Below are 26,159 nucleotides of genomic sequence, written 5' to 3'. Positions count from 1 at the left end.
CAACACCCTTCAGACAGGACACTTTATCCTCAGGCAGACAAAAAATCATTCGCAATGAGTCAATCTCCACACCCAAGAAGGACAACCGTGTAAGCACTGACGGACGGACCCACTGTCTTGTCAGGAGACAACGGGACGCCAAAACGCTGCATAATCCGACTAAAAACACCCAACAAAAAAACGCAAAGAGGAGAATCCCTCGGCCCCACAAACAGAAAATCATCGAAGAACGGAAGAGTGACCCGACTCGTACCTCACTACCCACTTCAAAAAACAGCTAAAAATCTCAAAGAAATGGCACGATATCGAGCACCCCATTGGTAAACACATATTTACAAAGAACTTGCCGGCCAAACTACAACCAAGCAAGTGAAAACAATCGGGGTGAATAGGCAACAAACAAAAGCAGCCTCGATATCCGACTTGGCTAAGAGAGCACCATGGCTAGCATTCCTAACCAAATCCACTGCCCTGTCAAATGAAGTATAAGACACCGATGACTCCTCCCGTGGTATACCATCATTAACAGACTCCCCCCCCGAGGGAAGGAAAGGTGATGAATGAGGCGGAATTTCCCTTGCTCCTTCTTTGGAACCAAACCAAGGGGAGACACCCTCAAATTTTCAAACGGCATCTCAACAAATGGGCCAGCCATACGACCCAATTCCACCTCCTTCATCACTTTTTCCCAAGCCATAACGGGATTCTCAACCACCGACTTAAGGTTCGAACTCAGAACAGCAACCGATGATGGAACAAATGGTATAAAGAAACCAACAGAAAAACCCTCACGCAACAGGTCTGCCTCCCGCCTCCAGGGGTACAAGTTTAGCCACGGTTCCAGGGCCTCCTTTTTCACCGGGGTTCTCCGATGCACTGGAAGAGCCCACTTTGGCAAATTGCTTACCTCTTCGGGAACACTTAAAGGCCTGGTGAGCTCCACCGCAAATGGAACAATTGTGCCTAAACTTGCAAGCCCCGAAAAACCGGCAGTGACCCTCGTTGTAGAGCCAACAAGAACTGGTGGCCCTATGCTGCGCTGACCCTTGGGACGAGCCTCCCCCTGCGGGTCCACTATGAAAGGGACGCTGCGACCTCTGGGAAAGAATCAATTGCAACCAAACATCAGTCGCCTTCGTGGCCCAACCAAGGGCTGGAGTCATGGCCAAACGGCACCTAAACTCCTCATCATAGCGCCACCAAGCTGCACTTCCGTGCAACTTGTAAGCGCTATGAATTGTGTCCCAATATGTAAAAAGCTCTGGACCCTTCTGAGGATTATGCTGGCACAAAATATGTGCTATAATCGAGAAGGCTTGCATCCAGTTACCAAAAGTTTTGGCAACTCGAGGCTTCCTATCTGAACCTTTTTACCTTTTTCAAACGTACGCTCTTTATCAACTGTAACTTGATCTACAGACATAAGGGACCAAATATCAACGTAGTCACACTTCACGATCTTCTCCCGGATGTCCGCCGGCACGTGTGTCTCAAGCGGTGCCACCCCACAGAAGATCGAATCACGACACGTCAAACCCTGAGGTAAACCCACAGGAGGAACAGAAGCCGCCCCAGATCCCGTAAGCGAACCGGGGTTGCTACCTGACTGTTCTAAATGAGCTAAAGCTTTTCTCAAAACTGACGCTAAATCATCCTGAGATGCTGAAGCGTTAAGGGCAGACCAAGGTAACTCGCCAGTCGACTTGGCCCCTGTATCCAATGCAGGCGGACGACTCGGCGTAGCTGGGTGATGAGGCAGGTCAGCAGATGCACGAAATTCCCCCGGATATGTTCTGCAAGATGACTGACGACTGGACCGACTACGTGCCGGAGAAGAATCTCTTGAACAACGATGAGAGGAAGACCGAGAAGGATGCCGTGAGCCACGATGAGAGGGTTCCTTCCTTCCCCGGTCAGACCGCCAACTCGATGCCCGAGAAGGAGACCGGGAGTGATACCTCCTTGAATACCTTGAATCTCCACGATGACGACTGCCACTGCGACTTCCACGATAACAAGGAGAAACCCCCCGCCGTCGACGGTCACTGCGAACACGGTCGTCACAACGGCGGTCCACAGGACCTGGAACAGACAAGGAAGCAGAGGCAGGACAAGGGGCATGCAGAGGAGGCGACACAAATGGCGTATGTATAGAATGCAATCCCCCCCCCACACCCCCCTGTACCAACGGCAAATATGAAGCCCCCCCCGCAGGATCAGACGACACAGCAGACCCTTGATTCTCCGGGGTAATTACCTGGGACACATTAAATACAGCTGCAGGAACATCAGCAGAGACAGAACAGAGGGCACATTAACAATTTCAGCATCAGCCCTCTGCACATACAGCGTATTCACTTGACCATTCTGTGTGCAGATAACATCCCTGGCTTGCCCCCCTCCCCCACCAGGCTAGCATGCACAGACAAACCTTGAGGCAGTCAGCAGCTAAGAGCTGCCTCTGGATCTAACACGGCAGCAGCAGGACTCTGTAGATAACTATCTGTAGATAACCATAGAATCTATGCAGGGCCAGTGTTGTGGGCACAGCTGGCAGAGGAGGCCGGGCACACGTGGAATCTCTCCTCCTCCTGCCCACTCGGGAGGAGGAGCCGCTCTCCCTCCGCTCTGCTCTCCACTTCCTCGGTGAACTTGTCAGCTGGAGAGTCTCTGTTGCTGCTGGGTGCGTTACACACATCGGAGGGACCCTCTGCTGCACCCCAGGGGCTGACCCCATCAATGGCCGGCCACGAATGGGACTGGTTCCAGCGAGAGGAGCTGATAGGACAGATCAGTGACATCAGGGTACAGAACCTGCAAGGTACAGACCCCCTAATCCGCAGGGTGGGGGTGAGGGGCTGGATGGAAAGGGGCACATTATCCCGCCCCCCAATAAATGACTGATCTCATGCATTAAAGGGGGGAGGGCTGTCCACCATCATCATACACAGAACTACACAGAGTTCATGGGCACAGCTGCTGCAGAACATTCATAGACACCGACCTGTCAATCACCCTGTCACTGCCACTCTCATCCTCTTCATTCATTTTCCTTCTATCGGTCTTACAACTCTGTAACTTCTGTATATTGCCAGGTTATGGAATAATCAATTGAATACATATATCATTTTAATCTTTGGCCACCTGTGGCTCTACAACTTCCAGCAGTGCAATATTGTCATTCTGGGAGTTGTAGTACTAGTAAGGGAGGCTGCCCTCTCTACTGATACATATACATGTGTGAGTATATATAGTTACATTGTCTTTTGTTATTAGGTTATCCGTCAGCCACAGGTGTCTGAATAACTTTTACACAACTTTGTTGTCACCTGGGACTGGTCATGGTTTCTGTTCAGCTTAGCAATAGCTGTCCATTAGCCCATAGTTAACCTGTCATTGAACTACAACTCCCATCGTGGCAAAGAGACATGATAGGAAAATGTGGCTGTCTGTTTCTAGCTCGAGGTCTGGTCTTTCTAGCTGCCATTTCTATCACAGTGGTACCTGGCATCACGTTGGCATACCCACCTGTGACTGGTGCTTCACATTACTACAATGAGTCACATATATTGTGTTATATCTATGCCATGATGGGAGTTGTAGTTCCACAGAAGTTTAATAGCAGCAGGTTTCCTAGACTGATTACAAAGTCAGGTGCACAGACAGAAGTCAGTCAGCACATTTGCAAAGTTTCTGCCCCCGGGCGTCGTGTTTACATGAATCTGATGCCAAGTCTATAATGCAGGTAAGGAGAAAACATGAAGTTATTCTAGAGACACCAGCAACTGCTTACAAAGCGCTGATAAGATGATATCATGTGATCTTCAAGTCCAGAGATGTCTCCGATGGTGGAGTCATCTGATTCTGTCAAGCTGTTAAACTGTACTTTGAATAATTTCTTAGTTATATCTTTGCATGGGAAAGTTGAGTGACAACCAGTATGGCCACCATTACAAGGGTTGCAACTTTACATTCTGATACCCATCAAGGGAAAAAAATGTATGAAAGCCAGTATAGCCTCTATTAGAGTTCATAAAGGGGGTAGACACCGGATCTGGATATTTTCCTAAATAGGAAGTGATACGTTATGTGTTTCTTTATTTCTGCAAAAATATATAAACTTGCTATTCAAACATATGGAAAAGCTGGATGATAACTCCCATAGATGCTGTACTGATGGCCATGACACTGACCACTCTACTTTTCATGTGCTACACTGGCTACTACTGCGTTCCATGCTTACCCAAGGACAGTGGGCAAGAAATTGTATGGAAGCTGTAATGGTGACCCAGCTTTCCTAGAAGCACAGACAAGTTGAATGTGTAATAACTTAGTTAGTATTCTATTATTTTACCAATGAATATGTGGTGCATTGTTGTGTCATCTGCTCCAGACCTTGCTGCAAAGGGTTAACCAGGCCAGGACCTTTACTATCTATTTGGCATAGCTTGTTCCAAGAGACATCAAAGAGCAGAGGGTTGTGGGTGAATGTTACAGGCTGGGTGTAGAGGGATAGACATCCCACACCTAGAGTATTACTGTCTGACCAGGGTTATAGGGCCGCAGAGAGACCTGCAAGTGTCTGGGCTGATGAAAACCGATCATGGATGTGAAGGTTTTACTCCAACGAGATGACACTTGTTAGGGGACATCATAAATTGTATTGTACTTAATATTGACTCATATGATGTGCATTGCATAAAAATTAATTGCCATAGTGTACTCAAGATTCTATAGGAAAGGAAGAGGGCGTAGTCTAGTTTGGGGCCTTGTTTTCACAGACCCCAAAGCATCTGGATGGTCTGAATGTACTCTAAATACTTCTGAATGTAGTTGCTGGAGTATCATGAACCATATACAACCTTCTTCATAAGGACATCTTAGGTTTCCGCTCTGTGACTTTGTCACCTGGTGTGGGGTCCCTTCACCTTCTTCCCCTGGAAGTCACGTGATATTTGTTTCTGGAGAAGGTCAGTGTTTTCCATGTGGCCCATTACTCTTTTTACTTGATGTCCTTGGTATTTTATCTTTAGGCTGATCTTACATGACCGTACGGTCCACAAGTTGCTGATCAGCAACACTAGTTACTGATCGGCAACATAGACTCCGCAGATGTCCGTGTCCTGCCGCACTCGCCCATAGAGTTCTATGGGTGAGTCTGTGCAGTGCCGCAATTCATGGCCATTACGGACATGTCCTATAAATTGCGGACCACGGTTGCGGCCCGGCCACACCACAGATAAAATATCCAGTGGTGTAAGAGGTCACATTGAATATAATGTGTCTGCAAATGGTCCGCCATTGAAAACCCTCAATGGCGGACCATTTGTGGACTTACATTACGGCCGTGTAAGACCAGCCTTACCTGTGCAGAATTGGTCTCTGGCCCATTCACTTTTGTAAAAAGGGGCGAGCGAGGCTCAGAATCAACAATTTGGTATATTTTTTCCACAAAAAAGGACCATGTGCCAAAGATGCACCACAATTACACCCATTAAGAAAACTGACATATGCTAAGGTCCCATGTTGCAGAATAGTAGCTTTTTTGTTGCAGATTTTGCTCCGTTTTTTTAAAGGCAATATTGAATTTAGCCGAAGGGAGAAGTATAAGAGCTTTCTATATATTTCCCATTCCTTTTATAGGCACTCTTGGCTCCAAAATATGCAGCAAAATCTGCAGCTAAAAAAGCTGCATTACTGCAACATGGGGCCTTAAAAAAACCCCAGTGCAAATCAGAATTGTGCACTATACCACCCAACATGTCAGAAAGGCTGAAGATGGTTTGTGCACACTGGGACTTGTAGTTCTACAACAGGTGAAGAGGACACACTGCTAATTCTTTCTGTAATTTTAGTGTTGTGACTAGTGATGAGCGAGTAGTATTCGATCGAATACCTCGCTGGCATAGGAATACGTGTAATCGGCCAAACACCAAGGGGTGAAACGCATCGAATATTTGAAGCGTTTAACCCCTCGGTGTTCGGCCGATTACACGCATTCCTATGCCAGGCGAGGTATTCTATCGAATACTACTTGCTCATCACTAGTTGTGACTTTTCCAACCACAGACCAAAAAAAAGCAAGGTGACTCTGTGACTGTCTAAGACCCCATATTGCAGAAACTCAGCGCTTTTGTCTGCTGTGGAAAACACAACAGAAAAAAAAAATGTTGTGAATTCTGGTTAATCTCATCCACACATTGCGGAAAAAAAGGCTGCGGAAAACCTATATTTTCAAAAACGTAATATGTTAGATGTAGCTGCGGAAAGTGAGCGTTTTCCCTATAAATTTAATAAGGGAAGATAAAACAGCAAAAACTCAATAACAATCGCTGTGTTTTCACTGTAGTTTTTTTTGTTCTGCAGCGGTTTTTAGTTGCATTTTGCTACTTGTGTCCTTAGCATAAAGATTAGAACCATAACACATAGAAATGCAACTGTAAAAGTTAGCTACCTACTAGACCTCATACCTGGCACAAACAGAGATTCTGTATTACCTTCACTATGTTGGGAGGGGTTTTCCACTCGCTATCAACCACTGCTGAAAAATATAGAAGGAATGAGGGATGGGAGGTGACAACTTCTCTGAACACATTCCAAGCTCAATAAAAACCACACTTTATGGCAGTCTGTACTCTGCTAATTCTGTACTGAGGATTACAATGCATTATGGGAGAGCAAATGTTTTATAGGCTGGTACAATATAAAATATGTGAGTCATGTTGAGCCTTCTACCTCATGTATGTTACCAGTGCTCCCCAATTAAGAGGCAAAATTTCAGTAATGACTGTAACCCCTTCATAGCCAGACTAGTTCCATTATTACTCTGGAATAACATTATGTAATGGGTTTCCTTACACAGAGGCTTCTTTTTGTATTGGAACTCATCTTATTATATTGGGTATAAAAATAGATGGCATCACGTAGGAGCTGTTCCTTAAGATTACAGAGGCTGAAGAAGCCTGACTTCCTTATAATTACCTATAGATTAAAGTGTACACAGTGTAGCACTTTGCTTTCCCTTCCAACCAGCTACATCCCCTCCATGGCCTGCTGGATTCTGCTGGATCTTCAGGGTAGGAAACAGTTACCTAAGATAGACATCCCTCTCATCTATCTAAATCATCCTCGGGGTTTAAAACCCAATACCTCTCCTATATTCTAGTGTAAACTAATTTTATATTAGGCTGGATTCATACATTTGGTCAGATTTACTATTGTGGTTATGATAAGACTGGAGTAAATTAAGCTGCATCTTGCACATCTTTGTTGCATCTTTGTTGATCTGGCTAAGATTAAGGCCAAAGCCCCACATGGCTTCTAGCGAATCCCTTCCACACATCGCAGAAAAATACCCACAGTGGAAATGCTGCGATTTCCAAAACCATTGCGTTTTTGGAAATCGCAGTATGTCAATTATACCTACAGAAGTGCTAGCAGTTTCCCTATACCTATAACTGAGGCAGAAAATCAGTATAGGAAAACTGCAGACTTTCTGTGAAAAGCGATGCGAGAAAAACCGCAATGCATTTCCACTGCGATTTTTCCTGCCCACTATGAGGGGCCTTAGCCTAAAAGATTTCAAAGCTGCTAGTAATGTGGACCTGGATTCTTGGAAAAGGGGCAAGGCTTAAAGAGGACCTTTCATCAGATTGGGCACAGGCAGTTCTATATACTGCTGGAAAGCTGACAGTGCGCTGAATTCAGCGCACTGTCGGCCTTCTCGATCTGTGCCCTGGGTAAAGCGCTATCGGTCCCGGTACCGTAGCGCTTTACAGTCAGAAGGGCGTTTCTGACAGTTAGCCAGGGACATCCTTCTACCCAGCAGCGCCTATCGCGCTGTACTGTGGAGCGGGGAGGAACACCCCCTCCCCTCCTGATAATACTCGTCTATGGACGAGCACTGTGAGCAGAGGGAGGGGGCGTTCCTCCCCGGTCACACAACATAGCGCGATAGGCGCTGCTGGGCAGAAGGGCGTCCCTGGCTAACTGTCAGAAACGCCCTTCTGACTGTAAAGCGGTACGGTACAGATTCGGAAAGCCGACAGTGCACTGAATTCAGTGCACTGTCAGCTTTCCAGCAGTATATAGAACTGCCTGTGCCCAAACCCATGAAAGGTCCTGAGTCAAAATTTTCCCAGTTTGCGCCAACATTTTGGTGTAAAATTTTGGTTCAAAGTAATAGGTGGTATAATCATAGTCTAGGCAGTCTAACTATATGCTGGGCTTATTATTCCACATCAGTCACTGGCGTATTTTACACTGCTTGTCTGAGTTTACACTATCTATTAATACATGTAGGCCATGTTTTTTAGTGGTAAGTTTGCTGCTATTTTTGACACTTTTTTGCAGCATAAAAAAATTATACATCCCAGTGAAATATGGTAGGCAATAGAGAATTATAAAACAGAGTACAGGCTGTGATTTTCAGAATCTACCGTGTTTCCCCGAAAATAGGACGTACCCCGAAAGTAAGGCATGGCAGACATTTTGCTGCCTTGCCTAATATAAGGCGCTCCCCCGAAAGTAAGACGCAGTGAATAGAAATGAATGGAAGTAGCCGGCAAGTGGGGGGTTAATCGGCGTGCCGGGCGCTTCCATTCATTTCTATGGGAGCGTGTGTGGGCACCGACTGGAGGCATTAGCGCTGGATGTCTGCTGACACCAGCAGACACCAGGCAGCTATGGTGTGGGCATTAACCCTTCTGGCGCCGGTGATCGCCGGCACCTGGAGCATGCTCCAGGGCCGACGTCACGGCATGACAGCCGGGAGCCTTGTAAAGGCTCCCCGGCCTGTCTGCAGTGCTTTTCTTTTGCAGGATGCTCTATGCAGCCTGCAAAAGAAATTACGATTTTTTTGCAATGCAATGCAATTGCAAAGGTCTGATCACTAATGCATTGCATTGCATTAGTGATCAGACCTTTGCAAATGCAATGTAATTGAAAAGATCTGAACACTAATGCAATGCATTGCATTAGTGATCAGACCTTTGCAATTGCATTGCATAAGACACCGTCTTATTTTCGGGGAAACAGGGTATATGTCCACTCTCCAGTCATTTTATTATTAATATTATCATATTTATTTGTAGAAAACCATTAATTCCATGTACTTTACATTTGAAGAGGGTTTACGCACAAAACACAAGTAAAAGCATCGTATGCAAGCTGACATGGCAAAAAAACCTGTCTAAATCATAGTCCTGCGGCCATGGTGGGATTTGTGACTGTAATATGGATTTATTATAGTCATGTGAACTCAGCTTTAGTTTCCTTCTGGCTCTAAGGGCTTATTCTCATAAGTACAGGTTAGAATGAACTCTATATACTGTATATTTCCTGTATGATTCTGCTGCTTAGTGAGAGAAAGAGAGTTGTACAGCAGATTCTCCTCTACGTTCTGTGTACAGAATGTGGCAACTAGTCTTACCTTACCAGCATGGAACTAGAAATTAGAGACAGCACCTACAGCCTATGGAGAAATCAGTAAAAATACAGAATATAAGTCATATGGCCAGAAATAGTGTAATTCCTCATGTATATGTTCACTACTCTATTGATTTATGCAGTTTGTTGAAAGGTTAGGTACGCTTTACATGCAAATGTAATTGTTTCCTGTGGTGCTTTTACTTTACAGATGATGTGATCCAAAATAACACTATAAAAAAAAGATAAAAACGGAAGGTTACATTTTAGAAATGCTGACATTTGGAAATACATTTGTTCACGCATTGTAAAATGCCAGAAAATAAGACTGTTAGGAAGGCTTAAATCTGGCATTAAGTGATTAGCAAATATTCTAGGTTATTGGATGGCCATAGAAAAATCTATCACATTTATTTTTTAGCAAAGAGAACATTGTGAAAGACCAGGAAGCCAGAATGGTATCACTAAATTGTCTGCAGTCACAATGAACTTTTTCTATTAACCCGCTGCTACCTCTTGTGTCACCCCCTCTTCCTTATAGATTGTAAACTCTTACAATCAGGGCCCTCAATCTCATTGTGTGGATTACTCTGTAATGTCTCTTTTTGTCTGTACTTGACCCCTACAATTTGTAACGTGCTGCAGAATATGTTGGTGCTATATAAATAAAATGTATTATTATTATTATTATTATTATTATTATTATTATTAATAATAATACCTGTGGTCTTATTCGTCAAAGGATGAGAGCAATGGACTAATGCTCGGTGCACATTAGCGTTCGGGTTTCCGTTTGGGGAGTCCGCTTGAGGACCTCCCGAATGGAAACCTAATCCACATAAAAAAGCGGTTACATTATGAAACCGGTGAACCCCATAGATTATAATGGGTCCGTTTGGTTTCTGCTCGGTTTCCGCACGAAAAAGCAGCACTTTTCCCTCCCCATTTTTCATGCGGAGAGGGAAACAGAATGGCCCGAATGCAGATGTGAACCAGGCCTTAAATGGTGCTGGAATGACTGATCCAGATAAAGCCCCCTCTGTCTGCTTTCACTCCAGTTTAAAAAACATGAAGAAAAAGTCATGCGGGGCTTTTTTTCCATCTGAAAGTAAATAAACATTACGAAGTAAAGCTTCCATCATGTTTTTACATTGGAGTGAATGCAGATGGAGGGGAGGGGGCTTTGCCTGTTCCAGCTGTCATTCCAGCACCATTTAAGTTCATTGCTCTCATTCTATTATGGATAAGAGCAACGCTCTTCATTAACGTTAACCTTACTGTGAGGACTTTCTCTATGGCTTCTCTCTGTTCAGTCTTCTGCTTCCCGTCTTGGGGCAGTCCACATTATTACTATTATTATATTACAGTTCTGTGCTGGATTATCAGTCTTTCTGGATGGCTGATTAAAGGAATTTTCATCAAGTCACAAGTATAATGTAAAAATGAACTAAACGCGTCTGCACTACAAGTCTCTCTCCTGCAGGGGCATAACTTGAGGGGATGCAAAAGGTATTGTTGTACCCAGGCTAATAAGCCTTAAGAGACCGATAAGGTGTATTTCCCAAGATAAGAAGACCATTCAGATCTATCATTATAGTTGAGAGGCATGGTTCAGATTTTGCACCAGGGCTCAGAAGCTTCATGTTATGCCTCTATTGTCATGTCCCAGTTTGTTACAATGTACCAGTGTGGGTAAGACTTTGTGCACATCAGCATTGGAGCCTCTGATACAGATATTTTTTTTAAAAAATCATGTATAAAAAATTCCTGCATGTATGACTGTTTGTTCAGGCAATATGATACCTATATATGCCACTATAAGGGAACCTGGGAAGAATATGCAAATCTGACTTCCATGATGTAATTAGAAAGCCAGTGCCTCAAGTATGCACACCAATAGAGGGCGCTAACTGAGAATGTGCAAGTCTATCTTACATGATGTAATTAGGAAGACAGAGTCTCAGTCAAGCAAACCTATAGAGGGCGCTCCCTTTAACATCATAAGGAGTGACTCCACACACCTAAATGGTGGTTCTCTCCCTATGGAGTGACGATATCCCCTCAACCCTGTCTAAGCCTATCACCTCTGCTGGATCAGTCCTCTCTGCGCCAAGCTGATGAGATGCAAGTACATCGAAACAGCTGTCCTTGGCTGAGAGACTGTATCTGGTAAAATCCCAACATCATTGCAAACAAAGGCCTCTGAGAAGGTCGGCATGATGTTAAAGGGAGGCCCTCTATAGGTTTGCTTGACTGAGACTCTGTCTTCCTAATTACATCATGGAACATAGACTTGCACATTCTCAGTCAGCGCCCTCTATTGGTGTGCACACTTGAGGCACTGGCTTTCTAATTACATCATGGAAGTCAGATTTGCATATTCTTCCCATGTTCCTTTGCACAGTGGAGCGCTCATGGCTTAATAAGACTCCACACACCTAAATGGTGGTTCTCTCCCTATGGAGTGACGATATCACCTGAACCATATAAGGGAACCTGACAGACTATTACATTCAATGGGGCCCATAGGGATCCTTTGTATTTGTCATATACCAGATATGTCCCTGTGAGGATTTTAGTTTTTTTGTTCCTATAAGACATGTATATGGCAGTGTTGTACATGACAGTGTATCGGTTTCTGCTTGCATCATGTTGTTATTCCACTCCTGTATTGTTTCCTGGGTGGTTGCAGAGAATGTTTGTATAAGACAGAGCTGACATCAGTCTGGGCCTGGAGGTCATGAAGGAGTCAGCAGTCCTCTCTACTAGGGGATCATCCTTGTCTGCAACCTCACAGTACTGCACCAAAGCGGGAAGTCTATAGAAGTCAGTGACCTGTGACCCCAGCGTCTATGGAGGAGGAAAGAATGAGAGTAGGAGTAGGAATGTCCCCAGTAACAATGGAGTCTGTCTGTGATAGAGGAAGAGCATGTCCTAAATAGTTCCCATTGTTCTAGACCCCATGGCATACAGTAACTACAGGTATCAGCTCCTCGATCACTCTGTGACTTGTTTGCAAATCAGATCCAAAAACTTCAGAATTCATTAAAAGCTCATTTGTCGAGTAATGATGGGATCTGTACAGGCGGCATCATGAGCAGGAGGCCCAAAATGTGCCAAGGCTTGTGGAATTTTCAAGTATTCTGCATGCTGGTTTTTGGGGGATGAGAGATATTTAGCATGGCATTAAAATGGGTAGCGTTTACCTTCATGAGCTATCAGTGAGTGGCATTATAAGTGGGCAGCTAAGAAATGCAGTCACACAATATGCTCAATGCACAATGATGTTCTTAACCTGCTAAGGGGAGAAAATCCCCTTATACCTAAATAATAATAACAATACATTTTATTTATCTAACGCCAACATATTCCGCAACACTGTGCAATTTGTAGGGTTTAAGTACAGACGAAAAAGATATATTACAAAGAAATAGTCAATTCACACAATGGGACTGAGGAACCAGCTCGTAAGAGCTTACAATCTATGAGGTAGAAAGTATGTGCACCCTCAAACATTATTTCACTTATCCTGTACTGATACTGAGTTACATACTGAATTGTGCTCCAGAGCTGCAATCAGTATTCTGCTGGTGGACTCACTTATAGATACTTTACATAACTTATCTTGTATTGATCCTCAGGTATATCATATTTTATACTTCTGCATCTCCATTCTATAGGATAAGGTCCCACATAGCGAGCCACAGCAAATAAGTGAAGCAGGAAAAAACGTAGCAACAATGCATCGCAATTTCTCTCGCAGTGCGTTTCACAGAAAGTCCACTAAGGTTTCCTTTGCGGACTTTCTATTTCAATTATACCTATAGTGAAACCGCCAGTATTTACGTAGGTATAATTGACATATTGTGTTTCGCTGCGTGTATTTTTCCGCAATGTGTGGATGGGATTTGCTAGAATCCCATCCACTTTGCAGAGACTGTAAAATGCCACAGATGCTTTTGCCACATGGGGCCCTGGCCTTATAGTCAGTTCCCCTTTTCCTGTAGTATATGATCACTCAATGATATTTGGCATTGTAAGTGTTGCCTGTAATTATTGATCTGATTATTATTGATAGTCTTGCTGTATAGTTGAAGACATCAGGATAGTATTATCACACACAGAGGTCAGAAACATGGACTAGATGCTCGTAAAAATGTTTCATGTAATTAAAAGGGTTGTGTTTTTATAGATACTTATCCCCTATCTACAGGACAGGGGATAAGTGTGTGATGACTGGGAACCAGACTGCTGGATGCCCAACCGTTGGGTGCCCCAGTGATGAGGTGAATGGGGGACCAAAAGTTCAACAAAAGCCTCTTTGTGAATTAGGTACCAGTGTGCTTGCATGACCAACTATCCATTAACTGGTATAGGGCCACCCAAATTGTAATGTCCGTCAGTGCCCACAGCCCCATAAAAGTGAATGGAATGAAACGACGTTCATGCAAGTACATTGACATTCCATTCATAGGAAGGCTTTCAGGCAGTCCCCTCACCTCCTGATCACTGGTGGACCTGACAGTGTCTCCCAGTCATTGGTAGATAGAGGATAAGTGTCCTTAAAATGGTCGACCAGGAATTTTATTATATAAGTCTGCGAAGGTGAAAAAAAAAACCCAAAAAACATACTCGCCTTTCCCCGATGTCCTGGTGTCTCCCAGCATGGTCAGGTCCTGCTACTCCAGTGTGTGTTTTAGCGGAAGTCCCTCAGTGGCTTAAGGAGCGGAACTGTTGTGTAAATCTAGCCTAAATTGAAGGAATAGGAATGTGCTACTTAGGACTGGACTAAAAACCTTATGCAATTCTTCAACAAAAACGTGCCGTGTAAACCCAGCCTTAACAGGAGTACAAACAGCACATATAATACCAACCTGAGAGATCAGGGAGGGTTTTCAACCTGTGGATCTTAGGCCAGCTGAAGAAGACTGTGCTGCAATCGGCCGGCTGTGAATTAAAAGCATGTGCGGCATATGGGGACACAGGGATGTTCCAGTGTGCCACCCGTGCACGGGCCATGTTTCTGTGGCTCCTTTCATTAAATGACTAGGAGCCACTGAAGCAATGGCCGCAAAATTGGATGGGAATAGGATCTGTTCTATATTTTGCAGCCTGGACTGTCACGGTCATGTTTATGGGCCGATTGAAATGAATGGGCCAGTGTGCTATCGGTGAAATACACGGATAGCACACTGAACACGGCCACGATCGTCTGCAACTGGCCTAAATAAGATTGCCCCATTCACTGTCATCAAGCAGAGACCCTGATAATTGTATTAAAACACAGAAAAAAAACAATTATTGATCATATATCTAAAGTTTTCTGGCGTAAAAAAAAAGGGTCACTAACAGCTCACCATTACATTGATTCACTTGTAGACCCAGCGATACATCCATTCCACCAGTGTCCTCGGAGCTGTTTTACTGTTTCAATAGTTTTTATTATTTTCAGAATTAAGAATATGAACTAAGTTGAACATTCAAATACAGTAAAGCAAGTATAGCAAACCTTTGTTTGACAAAGTGGAAGGTTGTAGCAGGTTACGTTGTGTTAAGAAATACCACATATGGTACATACAGCAGATTTATATGGCTCACATTAGTGTTACCTACAAGGATAAATAGTGCTCAAATGTTTGACAATGTAGCGTGTATAGCAATCATAAAACAATCTAGTTAGTAACACTAAAAGAAGAAAAGGGGGAGGGGTCGGATGTCTGTGAATGAGAAATTGACATTGTTTTAAGGTCGGGGCCCCACGTGGCATAAACATTGTGAAAAAACAAAACGTAGAATTTTACCTCTGCAGACTTTCTATGAAAGGCGCTGCAGAAAAAAATACGGGGTATTGCTGCCATGGTTTTTCCTGCATCACTTTTTTGCTGTGGCCCGCTACATAATGTCTTAGCTTAAAATGGTTTTAAAATGTTTTAAAAAGTTTTAAAATGGAAGAGAAGAAGCAAAGTTGGATGATTTCCAGCAATACCAGTTGACTAGGAATTTCTGGTGTCTATGTTGGTTACAAGCATGTATATATCCTTAAGGGTAATTTATGTTGATTTTCTGTACTATACTTGTGAGGGGAAGGATATGACTCGTTTTCCAATTAGAGGATGAGGCAGATACATGGGATAGGAGTGAATGTGATAATGCTTTTCTATAGGGTTTCGGGATATCGTCTATCTCCAGTCCTAGTAGCCCCAATTCGGGTGGAATTTTAATGTTGAGGATATTTAGTTTTGAAACTAAAAGGTATACAGTGCGTGAAAGTGGCTGAATTATTGGACATTCCCAGAAAAGATGCAAGACAGTACTCACATATCCAGAACCTCTCCAACAATACAGGGATGAAGATGGGTAGGTTTTGGACTGTACGTAGGGAGTATGGTACAATGTATACAGAATCTTGTAGTGGAGTTCATGGTGGTTGGTTCATGATGTCACATTTGGTATAATTTTAAGCGCTGCCAACCAGTAACGTTGAGATCTCTGTGCCATTTTGCTTTATTACAGTGTCTTTCAAGGGGTTAAAAGGAACAACCCAAGAGCACATGTTGCGTGTGTTACTGTGAGCAGCCTCCATGGCTTAAACATAACTCCTTGGCCTCCAGACTTGTCACCCATCGAGCATATCTAGAATGTCATTGGTACACAATTGCAAAGGGAGTGGCCAGTAGCCAATCTTGATGACTTGCGTGCCCAAGTGCCTCCAGTGTGGCATAATATTCCTCAGACAAGTATTAAGAACCTTACTGATACCATGGCTAGGCGTGTAATTGTGTGTATTTCTGCGTATGGTGCTCATACTTGATACTGAACAAACTGAGATGTTTTCAATATTATTTTTTATCATTTGCATATCATTAACATGTCCGTCAACCCTGTGATTTTCATCAGTCTCAGGCTTTCTTTCTTGGTCTTGCAGTTTCAGTGTTGAGGAGTGTATATTCTGTGTACATCTTATGAAGTTGTGGTATGGTATGTATGCGTGTATATTATGTAGCTGTGTGTATGTATATTATGTACATTCTCTTGTGTATGTGTGTAGTGTATGTATCAGTTATGTACAGTATGCATATATGATACACAGTTTCCTGCAGAGTGAATTCTGCTCAGTGATTTGGAAGTGAGAGCAGCCCTTCGGGGAACGTGTTTATTTTTAGTCTGCCTCTGGATCAGTCACTATTGCCCAGCACCGCTCTCCTCTCAGCCATCACTATGCTCTGTAATCCTGGGAAAAGACAGATTCACAGGCTGGGAGCAGCACAGGCAGAGCTGACAGCCGCGGAGGCCGCCGTTAATTGGAATATATTTAGGAGAAGAGCTTGAATAACATTTAAGTCAATAGGAATAAAACTGCAGAGAAATAATAAACTGATGGGCTAAACAAGGTCATCCGCCTATGAGAGGCAAAGGGGAATCTGGTGGTCATCTAATTTCTGTTGGGGTAGTCAGTTTCCTAAAAATAGCTAATCGGACTGGACAGACTGGACCTTTCTTTTCTGATCCTAATGTTCTCTAGGACATAAGTGGCAGCAATGGTACCTGAGTCAACTTCCCCTCGAAGCTAAACAGGCATGTAAGTTGAGTAGGGGGCTATCTACCTAGATACATAATATATTAGTGGCATGACATGGTTAAATGCAAAAGCCAAGTCAGTGGCCTCTCCATCAATTACATAACAGTAAAAAATCATCTGTTCCCCCCGATTTCCCAATCCTCTATGCCTATAGGAGGGAACATTTCTCCATAGATGGAGATTGTGTGACCTTCTTGGGGAGCGATTTCTAATCTGTGGCTCTGAAATTGCTGATAAACTACAACTCTCAGCATGCTGCCAGAACATACTAGGATTTGTGCTTTTACACAGTTGGAGAGTAACAAGTCTTTTTTAGTCTACCCTTTGTCTGTCCCTCTTCGCTCTCCTATAATAATGCAATTTTACCATGGCTGAGCGGATCAATATTTGCTTCCAAAGTCCAATCCGGCTGTGCCTTTAGATACATATTTTGTCATATAGTCTTTTTTTGCCTAAATGGCTGTAAGAAAAGAACAAATCCTGTAAAGTCGATCAGGTCTTCTAGTAATGTTGTAATGTGGAACAAAAACAGGACATTGTAGGTTATATGTATGCAGCTCCTGTGCAGACCTTAATGTTTCCATGGTTCCAAACTACTAACAAACCCCTATGTGTGATCTGATTATGCAGTTATGGTTTACCCTAGTGTCTGTGCTACCCTCTTCTTTATATCCTACAGAAAGTAACTTAGCACAGGATGGTAGAAATACAGTCTACAGTCATGAAGACACATAGTGCTGCATAGGAGCTGTATCCACAAAACGGTAGATTTTCAACATCTTGCCGCACTGCGTTGTATACTATTTAATTACATTAACGCTCAGCTTTATATGATGCATTGATATAGCAAAAAAGGAGTTCTATTTCAGACTTCCATGACACTTTCCCAAAAAGAGAGCATGTTGAGGGAGTGCTGGAGGTGGGGCCATTTTCCCTGCCAGAAGTATAATTATGCTGGTAAATTTAAAAACCCATTCTGAAGGATGCATAATTATGTACAAAAGGACACATAGGGTAGAATTCTAGGAGGAAGGGGGGGGGGAGGTAGAGGGTTATTAGTTATTGGTAGAAACAATGTAAACAATTCCAGGTTCTTATAAGTTCTCAGGGTCTCAGGTCACTGATTTCTGTAAGATGCCATAAACCCATGTGACAGATTTAACCCCTTCTCTTGTGTTTGAAGCAGGTTCATAAGTTTATACTCATAAAAAAACGGTACGAGAACAAACATTTTCCTTACACTATGTGCTGGTGTAGATTACTCTCTAGGTGCAGGACCCAGTGGAGGGTGTATCTCGTAAATGAGGCTTACCCTCCTCCGGCTCAGGGGTTATGAAGACTGGTATTCATAAATCTTCACCTTAGGCAGATTAATCCTTCAGATGCCACTTATCAAGACATCTGGGTGGCTGGAAGAGAGAGCCCCTTCTTAGCCCCTTCACCCGCGCTGAGATTGTAGGGTCCAAGGGGTTTCTGTGACAGTCGGGAGGTCAATGAACAGCCTCCTAACTGCCATGTACAGATGTGTAATAGACCTTAGCCTAATACACATTAGCAGTAATGTGCAATATGCTGTAATACAGAAGAATTGCAGTATATTGAACATGGTATCAGGCTATACCAGGTTCAAAACCCCTGTTGTGGAACAGTTAAAAAAAAGATTAAAAAGTGTAAAAAGTTTGTATAAAATATACAAAAAATAAATAATGAAATTTGAAAAACATCTTTTCTAGTTTTAAAGATAAATAGTGTAATTAAAAAATAAGCAGACATTAGGTATTATAGTGTGCATGAGAGTCCAGACTATCCAAATATATTATTTATGCCAATGGTGAAAATTAGAAAAATATTGCAGCTCACAAATATTGTGTTTTGGTCACCTTGCCTCCCCAAAAAAAGCAATAAAAAAAGTGACACCAATAAAAAAACGACAACTTGTCCTGTAAAAAAAGAATCCAGATAAAAATAAAGTAAAACACATATGGAGATCAGAATATGGAGCGATATGGTGCTGCATTCAGTAAAAGTGGTAAAACATAATAAATCTCCTGTAATATCACATAATCATAATGATCCACCGAAAAAGTTAGCGTGTCATTATGGTCATAAAAACAAAATGAAAAAAATAATGACAGAATTGTAGTTTTTTTCACGCAGACCCAACTTTAACGTTAATAAGGCTAATGAAAGTGTTACATGTACCAAAATGGTGGCAACTGAAAATACAACTTGTTGTGCAAAGAATAAGAGTGTTATGACCCGGTCTCAGCAGTCTCGGCCTGTTAGGTTCAGGCGCAGAGTGTCCGGACGACATTCAGTGCGTGAACCACCTGATGCACGGCAGGGGAATGTTCACACCAGACATGCAGTTTCTGCTCTGGCACTCGGGCGTGGATCACGTGGTGAGTGGCCTGATGGATCAGTGCCTGGTGTGTCTTGGCCTCTGAAGGGGTTAAGTTCTCTGCAGTGCTGAACACTTTACAGGCCATGGGCGAGGCCTTCTTCTTACTATATAAGGTTGTTGCACATGCTATCTGATGCCGGTCTTAAACGTCTGTTCCTGTTCTCAGTGAATGTCTGTTGTCTGAAGCTGCTACCATCTGCATCCTGGCCCATCCAGTTTCTTGCTCCTGTTCACACAGGACTGGTTCGCTAAGTATTGAGCTTGTATCCAGACATAGTGTTCCGGGCGCAGCGAGCCCTAGGTATTTTTCTGTTTGGAAGTTTGGAATTTTGGTAGGGGTTTTTTGTGTGTGATCCTAAGTTCTGTTTTTCCCTATCCCTTGCTTAGTTCAGTTATTCTGTGTTTCACGTTTATTCTCTTCCTCTGCTTTGCGTTACTCACGTTCACCGTTAGTCCAAGTCTGGACATCCGTGGGGGGCTTGTTCTGTATCTGCCTCTCCTTCGTAAATGTGAAGCTAGACAGGGGCTCTATTTCCCTTTGCAGGTTAGCTACTTCTCCGGCTGTGCTCGTGCCCCTTCAGGCAAGTTAGTCGGGCCCACGGCTACTTCTAGTTGTGCGAGGCAGGGTGTAGGAGGATCCACACTAGAAGTCCAAACTGCTCATACTTATTATTGTTGGTTTTTATATATGTTTTTCCTGTACCGTACTGAGAAGTTATCAGTCCGGGGCCAGTCCGTGGTCAGGGATCCCCAAACCATAACAAAGAGCTTGTATGGTTATGTTCACAGAAAAAATCAAAAAGTTCAGAATTTTTTTAAGGCGGAGAAGGAAAATCTAAAAAAGTAAGTTGTCGAGTCTTAGGATAAGGCCCCACGTGGCGGTCCACAACAAAAAAGCGCCACGGCGGCAACACATCGTGGTTCTTCCTGCTGTGATTTGAACAGAAACTTTGCAGATGTTTTCTCTGCGGACTTTCTGCTTCAACTATATCTATAGAGAAACCGCCAGCATTTTTGTAGATATAATTGACATGCTGCGATTTCCAAACAGTTTTGGAAATCGCTGCCTGTCCGCACCCTGCGAGAATCCCATCCACTTTGCTGTGACTGTAAATCCCCCGTGGATTTTTCCACGATGTTTCTGCTGCAAGCCAGTCGCGGTGTTTAAGTAAGAATGTTTGCACAGAAGGTTTTTTCTTATATTAGATATATAGGCAAATAAATTGGTTGCGAAATTCTACATTACCAAGAGTAGGTTCACGCTACTGTTAATAATGCTCGTTGGTCTCATCCGTCATAGGATACAGACGGAGACCCTTTTACTGGTGTCCTTCTGCATTCACTCTCATGTTAAGAAACACAATAGAAACTTATTTTTACTTTTGACAGAAATAAAGTCACTTTTTGTTCTGTTACAAAAGTAAAGAAACATGACAGAAGACAGCGTCCATCTTGTTATTTACATAAGAGTCAATGGGAAGACGGACAACTGTAGTGTGAACGTCCCCTAAGATCAGGTCCAGTAGATTTTAGTTGTTACTATGTTTCCTGCTTTTATTATTTCTATTCCTTATAATCATTATGTAATCTTGGCAGTTTCCTCTGCTCACGTGCCATTTGGCTCCTTTCCTTTATAATAAGTACTAGTGACACTTCGTCCCCTGCGATGCCAAAGATAGAAGTTGGCATGGAGTGGAGTGAACCCTTCTACACCCACTTAATGAGCGGATAACACAAAGAGTAGACATATTCCGTGTCAGCAGTTCATCCCCTAGCGCTGACAGAAAACTGTAAACGGCTCCAAGTGTCAAGTGCTGAGGAGGGGACTGTTTATTTATGGGGTGGATAGCCAGTACTCCGCCGATAATAGAGGAAGCCGGGGAGGGGGGGTAATATGGTATTTGTCAATTATGGTTCAGAGGTAAGTGGGTGACATTGATAAAATATGGCCACTGGGGTCTTCTTCAAGATTTCCCAATACCTTTAATATCATATAGGAGATTTCCTGTCCAGAGGTCTGATAGATGACAACCCCTGGAGCTGTAATAGCGGCCATATTGCTTTTCACCCAGATTTCACTAAATTTGTTACATTTCCAACTGCGTGGGCAATGTGCTATACTAGTGGACTACAACTCTCAGCATACCCAGACAATCTGATCTCAGAGACTAGGCAAAGACTGGCAGTGAACAGTAAACTACTGAAATGTCACTGGAAGAAAGAAAAGATTTTTTTTTCTGACACATTCTTGGTTAGTAGTTCAGCCAAGCAGAAAGTGAACAGTCCAAAGGCTCTCTTACAACAATGGCCTTTTCAGCTTTCTTAAAGAGACACCATGCAGCCTTGCAGCCAGTCAGTAACCACAATTTACTTAAGGAAGGGGGCAGGGGGGTTAAAGGGGTCCCCATTTGTTTTTTGATACTGATGACTTATCTACATGACAGGTCATCAGTATCTCATCTGTGGGGTCTGACTCCCGACCCCGCACCAGTTAGCTGATTCAGCTGCCTCGGGGTGCCTGAAGCCACTGCACTGGATGAGGCCAGAAGCAGCCATTACTTGAATAAGAGCAGCTCTGCTTCCAGCCTGCTTCAGTGCAGTATCTTCGGGAGCCTCAAGGCAGCCTGATCAGCTGATCTAGTTGGGACCTAGAGTGTGGACCCCTAACGGATCAGATACTAAAGACCTATTCTGTAATAGGGAGCCAGAAAACCTTTGTAAAAAAAACAACCTCTAAAAACACCAAAAACATAGTTTCTACCATAGTATCAGTTAAGTATGAGTTTTATCCTGAGCTTTCTGGTGCATGAATAGAATGCTAAAACTACAGTGAAGACTGCAACATTGGCAGAGCTGTTTGAGAGAATGAATTGCAGGGAAGTAGATGTAATTCTGGATAGGCCAAATTGTGATGTTTTCGCAAAGTAGGGCCCCATCCTTAAAGGGGTTGTCCAGGCAAAAATGTTATATGTTAATTACACTAAAGGAAGAGAAAAAATAAAAAACTAAACATACTCACCTGTCCCTTTCTCCAGTGCCTGCCCTGCACTGTCTAGTTCTGCAGCTTTGTTGTTGTCTTACAATGGAAGCACAAGCCACATCTGACATCACAGCCGGCGAGAAATTCCACAGCAAGAAGGCAGCTAAGCTGCAGGACACCGGAGCACCAAGGACAGGTGAGTATGTTTGGTTTTTTCCATCTCTCCCGGCCTTATTAGAAAATTATGTTTAGACTGGACAACCCCTTTAAAGAGAACCTTTCAAGTCCTCATGAAAGTGTGGTTTTATATACTGCTAGAACACCAAGTGAATTCAGTGCACTGTTGGCTCTTCTGGTATGTGCCCCAGTGGTGGAGATATCAGTGCCGTTAGTTTTAGCACTGATATCTCCCCACTGTCAGAAGTGCATTACTCATAGCTCTGCGTCATCGTTGGGCTGTGAGGACCGCCCCCTCCCCCCTCCTGAAAGTACTCGTCCTTAGACTTGTACTGGGAGGGCATTCCTCACAGCTCGGCGTCATCGTAAGGAACATCCCCTCTGACGGTACGAGGCTATGTTAGGGTATGCTAGTCTATGGACGAGTACTGTCACGAGGGGGCATTTGTCATCGCTGGGCGGTAAGGAATGCCCCCTCACAGTATAGCACTACTTACAGTACTATTAGGAGGGACTTTCCCAGCTAGACTCTCAAGAACGCCCTTCTGACAGTGAAGAGCTATTGATAAATGCACCGATATCTCTTCCATGGGGACACATACTGGGAAAGCTGACAGGGCACTGAATTCAGCGCAGTCTTGGTTTTCTAGCGGTGTATAAAACCACATGTACCTGAGGACATGAAAGATCCTCTTTAAATGCAACTAGATAACAGTGACACCTGCAGGCTACATGGAGTACTACACCCTTGGTTTTAATCATAACATTTATAATATCTGATGTTCCAGGAAACTAGTTATTTTTTATCCACCATTGACAGATACTTCCTTATTTGTACATTTACTTGTACTTAGTTGTGTCACTTATAATGTCTCGAGACTTGTAAAATGCAGAATTTGTTTCCACAACAGGATTTGATATTAGCCTGTTACAATGTTGCATCCCATTTGCTTTATCATTTACCCAGTATGGGCCTGGAATGTGACCTTGAGTGAGCGGCCATTTAGCTGAACAAAAACAGGATTAGTGTGTAAAGCGTAAAATCAGATTATGTATTATTATGTTATTTTAAGATATTTAGTATTGGACTAACCCCGCCCCCCACAGCTGGCTGTCCTTTTATTTTTTTATTTTAAAGATAAGCTAACCTAAGCCTAAGGCCCCATATAGTGGGCCACAGCGAAAAAGCGCCACGGAGACACATTGCAGTGTAGTTGTCCTCTGTGGATTTCTGCCTCAGTTATACCTATAGGGAAACCGCTGGCAGTGCCATAGGTATAATTGACATGCTGCAATTTCCCAAATTGTGACAATTTTGGAAATCGCAGCATCTCCGCTGCGCATACTTTTCTGCAGTGTGTGAATCCACTAGAATCCCATTCACTTTGTAGTGACTGTAAGTTGCTGTGGTTCTTGCTGTAGTGTTTCGCCACATGGGGCCTGGCATAAAAATGTTGAGACTTTTGGAGTCTCCAGGAGCAATTTTTCATTACTGAGGGCTGGTTCACATCTGCGCCCCGGCCTCCGTTCTGCAGGTTTCTGTTTCCTGCCCGAACATGGGCTGTAGATGGAAACCTGCAGTCATTTTTCAAACTCATTCATTTGAATGGGTTTGAAAAGTGTCCGGCTGTGAGCGCCTGTGAGCGTTTTATGCTCTCCGCGACACAAAGTCGGACATGTAGGACTTTGTGTCCGGTTAAAAAAAATGGTTTCGCCGCAGAAAGCACAAAACACTCACCGGCGCTCACGGCCGGACACTGTCTGCCAGGTTTCCATCTTATGTTGGCAGAAGACGGAAACCTGAAAACGGAGATCGGGCGCTGATGTGTACAGGGTAATACTTATGATTAATACAGCGTGCAGTCATGTGTCGGCCAGATACTGGATTACTGAATATTCCAGACTATCAAAGGGAGACACAGAAATCTGCACAGCTACCTTCACACAAAATGTTGCAGTAAAAAATGCAGCGAAAACATGTTGTGTTTTTTGTCCACAGTGTTTTTTTCAGTGTTTTTTCTTCTCTTCAATATATAGGGAATATGCTCACAATTCAGCGCCTGAAACTACCATGCTGCGTTTTTCAAAACTGAGTTTTTCAGCAGTTTACCCCCACATTGTGTGACTGAGATTACACAAAATCTTATTAATTTGCTGATACTGTAAAACAAAGTGTTTTGGGTTTTTTTATGCTGCGTTTCCACTATGTTAGGTCTTGGCCTTACATGCCTTATTTTGGCTAAAGCCCCACATAGCAGGCGCCAGTTATTATTCTTTACACCAGAAAACTGGCAAAAGTGATGCTGGAAATCCGCCAGGGGTGCGATTCATTTATTAGCAGGCGTGGGATTCACAATAAATGAGTCGGATCCTCCTCCACCTGCGCAAGGAATATGCAGACTGTTCGTGAAGAATCTCGCCCTATGAGTTTTTCAAAAATGAGTGTGTGACAAAATGGTGGTCGCATCCGATTTATGTTTGTTTGTCCATTTTTGATAACCAGGGTTCATCTGTTTCACGCCCATTTTTAACAGACCGCATTTCATTGTTTTTTTTTATGTCGCCTATTGATCCGTTTTTAACTGCCGTCACTGGCATGCTAATCCGTTTGTTTATGTCCTTTAAAAAGGACCCTTTGATGCCTATTAAGTCCATAGAATATGTCAGTTCTATGACAGTCCAAAACCAGACTTGTGAATACACTTATTCTCTGTCAATGGGGTGGATTTATTGATTGCCCATAGCAACCAATCACAGGGCAGCTTTGATTTCTCAGGAGTAGGATACAAAATGAAAGTTTTCGTTGCAGATTTTGCTGCGATTTTTTTTTTTTTTTTTTTTTTTTTTTTTTTGCCAAAGTCAGGAGTGGATTAAGCAGAAGGTAGAAGTATAAGAACTTCCTAAATATTTCCCATTCCTTTTGACACTGTTTCTTGAAGCAAAATTTGCAACAAAAAAACGCTGCGTTTCTACAACGTAGGGCCTCAGCCTTAAGAACGTTTTAATAAATTTGCCCTAGTAGTTTTAAAAATGGCCATACATCTGCTGTTGAGGAAAAACTGTGTGAATAAGGCCTTACACTATAGGACCCTGCGTAAGCTGTGCAGATGTAGCCATAAGTATAACTCCCAGCTGTCACACACGTGTACCTGAATGCCTATATTGCCTAGTTATGCTGTTCAGCATCCGCCTATCCCATATATCTAGTTTGCGAGATATAGACAGATTTGATCAGGAGTGTGGAAAAGCTGGGTACCAAACTCTCTTTTAGGGTTGAACTTGTCACCCAGATTTCCTACTAACAAAAGAGGACAAGATAATTCTTTAAATATTCCTTAGCATCATACCAAATGCACAGACAATCCTCTATGACAAATGCTGGTCATTTTCCGACACAAAATAAGAATCTGCCATGAAATTACTTTGCCATTTTTTTTTCTCATCTTCTGTCAGATTTTCCAAGAGTTGTAAAGGGATGGAGCCCATGGCAGCGAAATCCGTTTTTTCCCAATAATTCTTGGATATGTGTATTATTTTCCTTCCCAGGCTGGGTCAGGACCTTCATTCTGACTGTTTCCATGGCAACACATGTC

At 43.2% G+C, this 26,159-nt stretch overlaps 1 protein-coding gene across 1 annotated transcript in view; it reads left to right on the top strand.

Annotated features, from left to right (window-relative positions):
• Positions 1 to 2,543: 2,543 nt before the first annotated feature.
• Positions 2,544 to 26,159, top strand: part of CLMN (calmin) — an 83,876-nt gene continuing 60,260 nt past the window's right edge. The window contains exon 1 of the mRNA XM_075282443.1: positions 2,544 to 2,821. Within this exon, the coding sequence (XP_075138544.1) occupies positions 2,740 to 2,821 (82 nt within the window). The 5' untranslated portion in view covers positions 2,544 to 2,739. The remainder of the gene's footprint in view (positions 2,822 to 26,159) is intronic.

The sequence above is a fragment of the Leptodactylus fuscus genome, chromosome 7 (assembly GCF_031893055.1).
Source record: "Leptodactylus fuscus isolate aLepFus1 chromosome 7, aLepFus1.hap2, whole genome shotgun sequence".
NCBI lineage: Eukaryota > Metazoa > Chordata > Amphibia > Anura > Leptodactylidae > Leptodactylus > Leptodactylus fuscus.
This window is presented reverse-complemented; position numbering and strand designations above follow the sequence as displayed.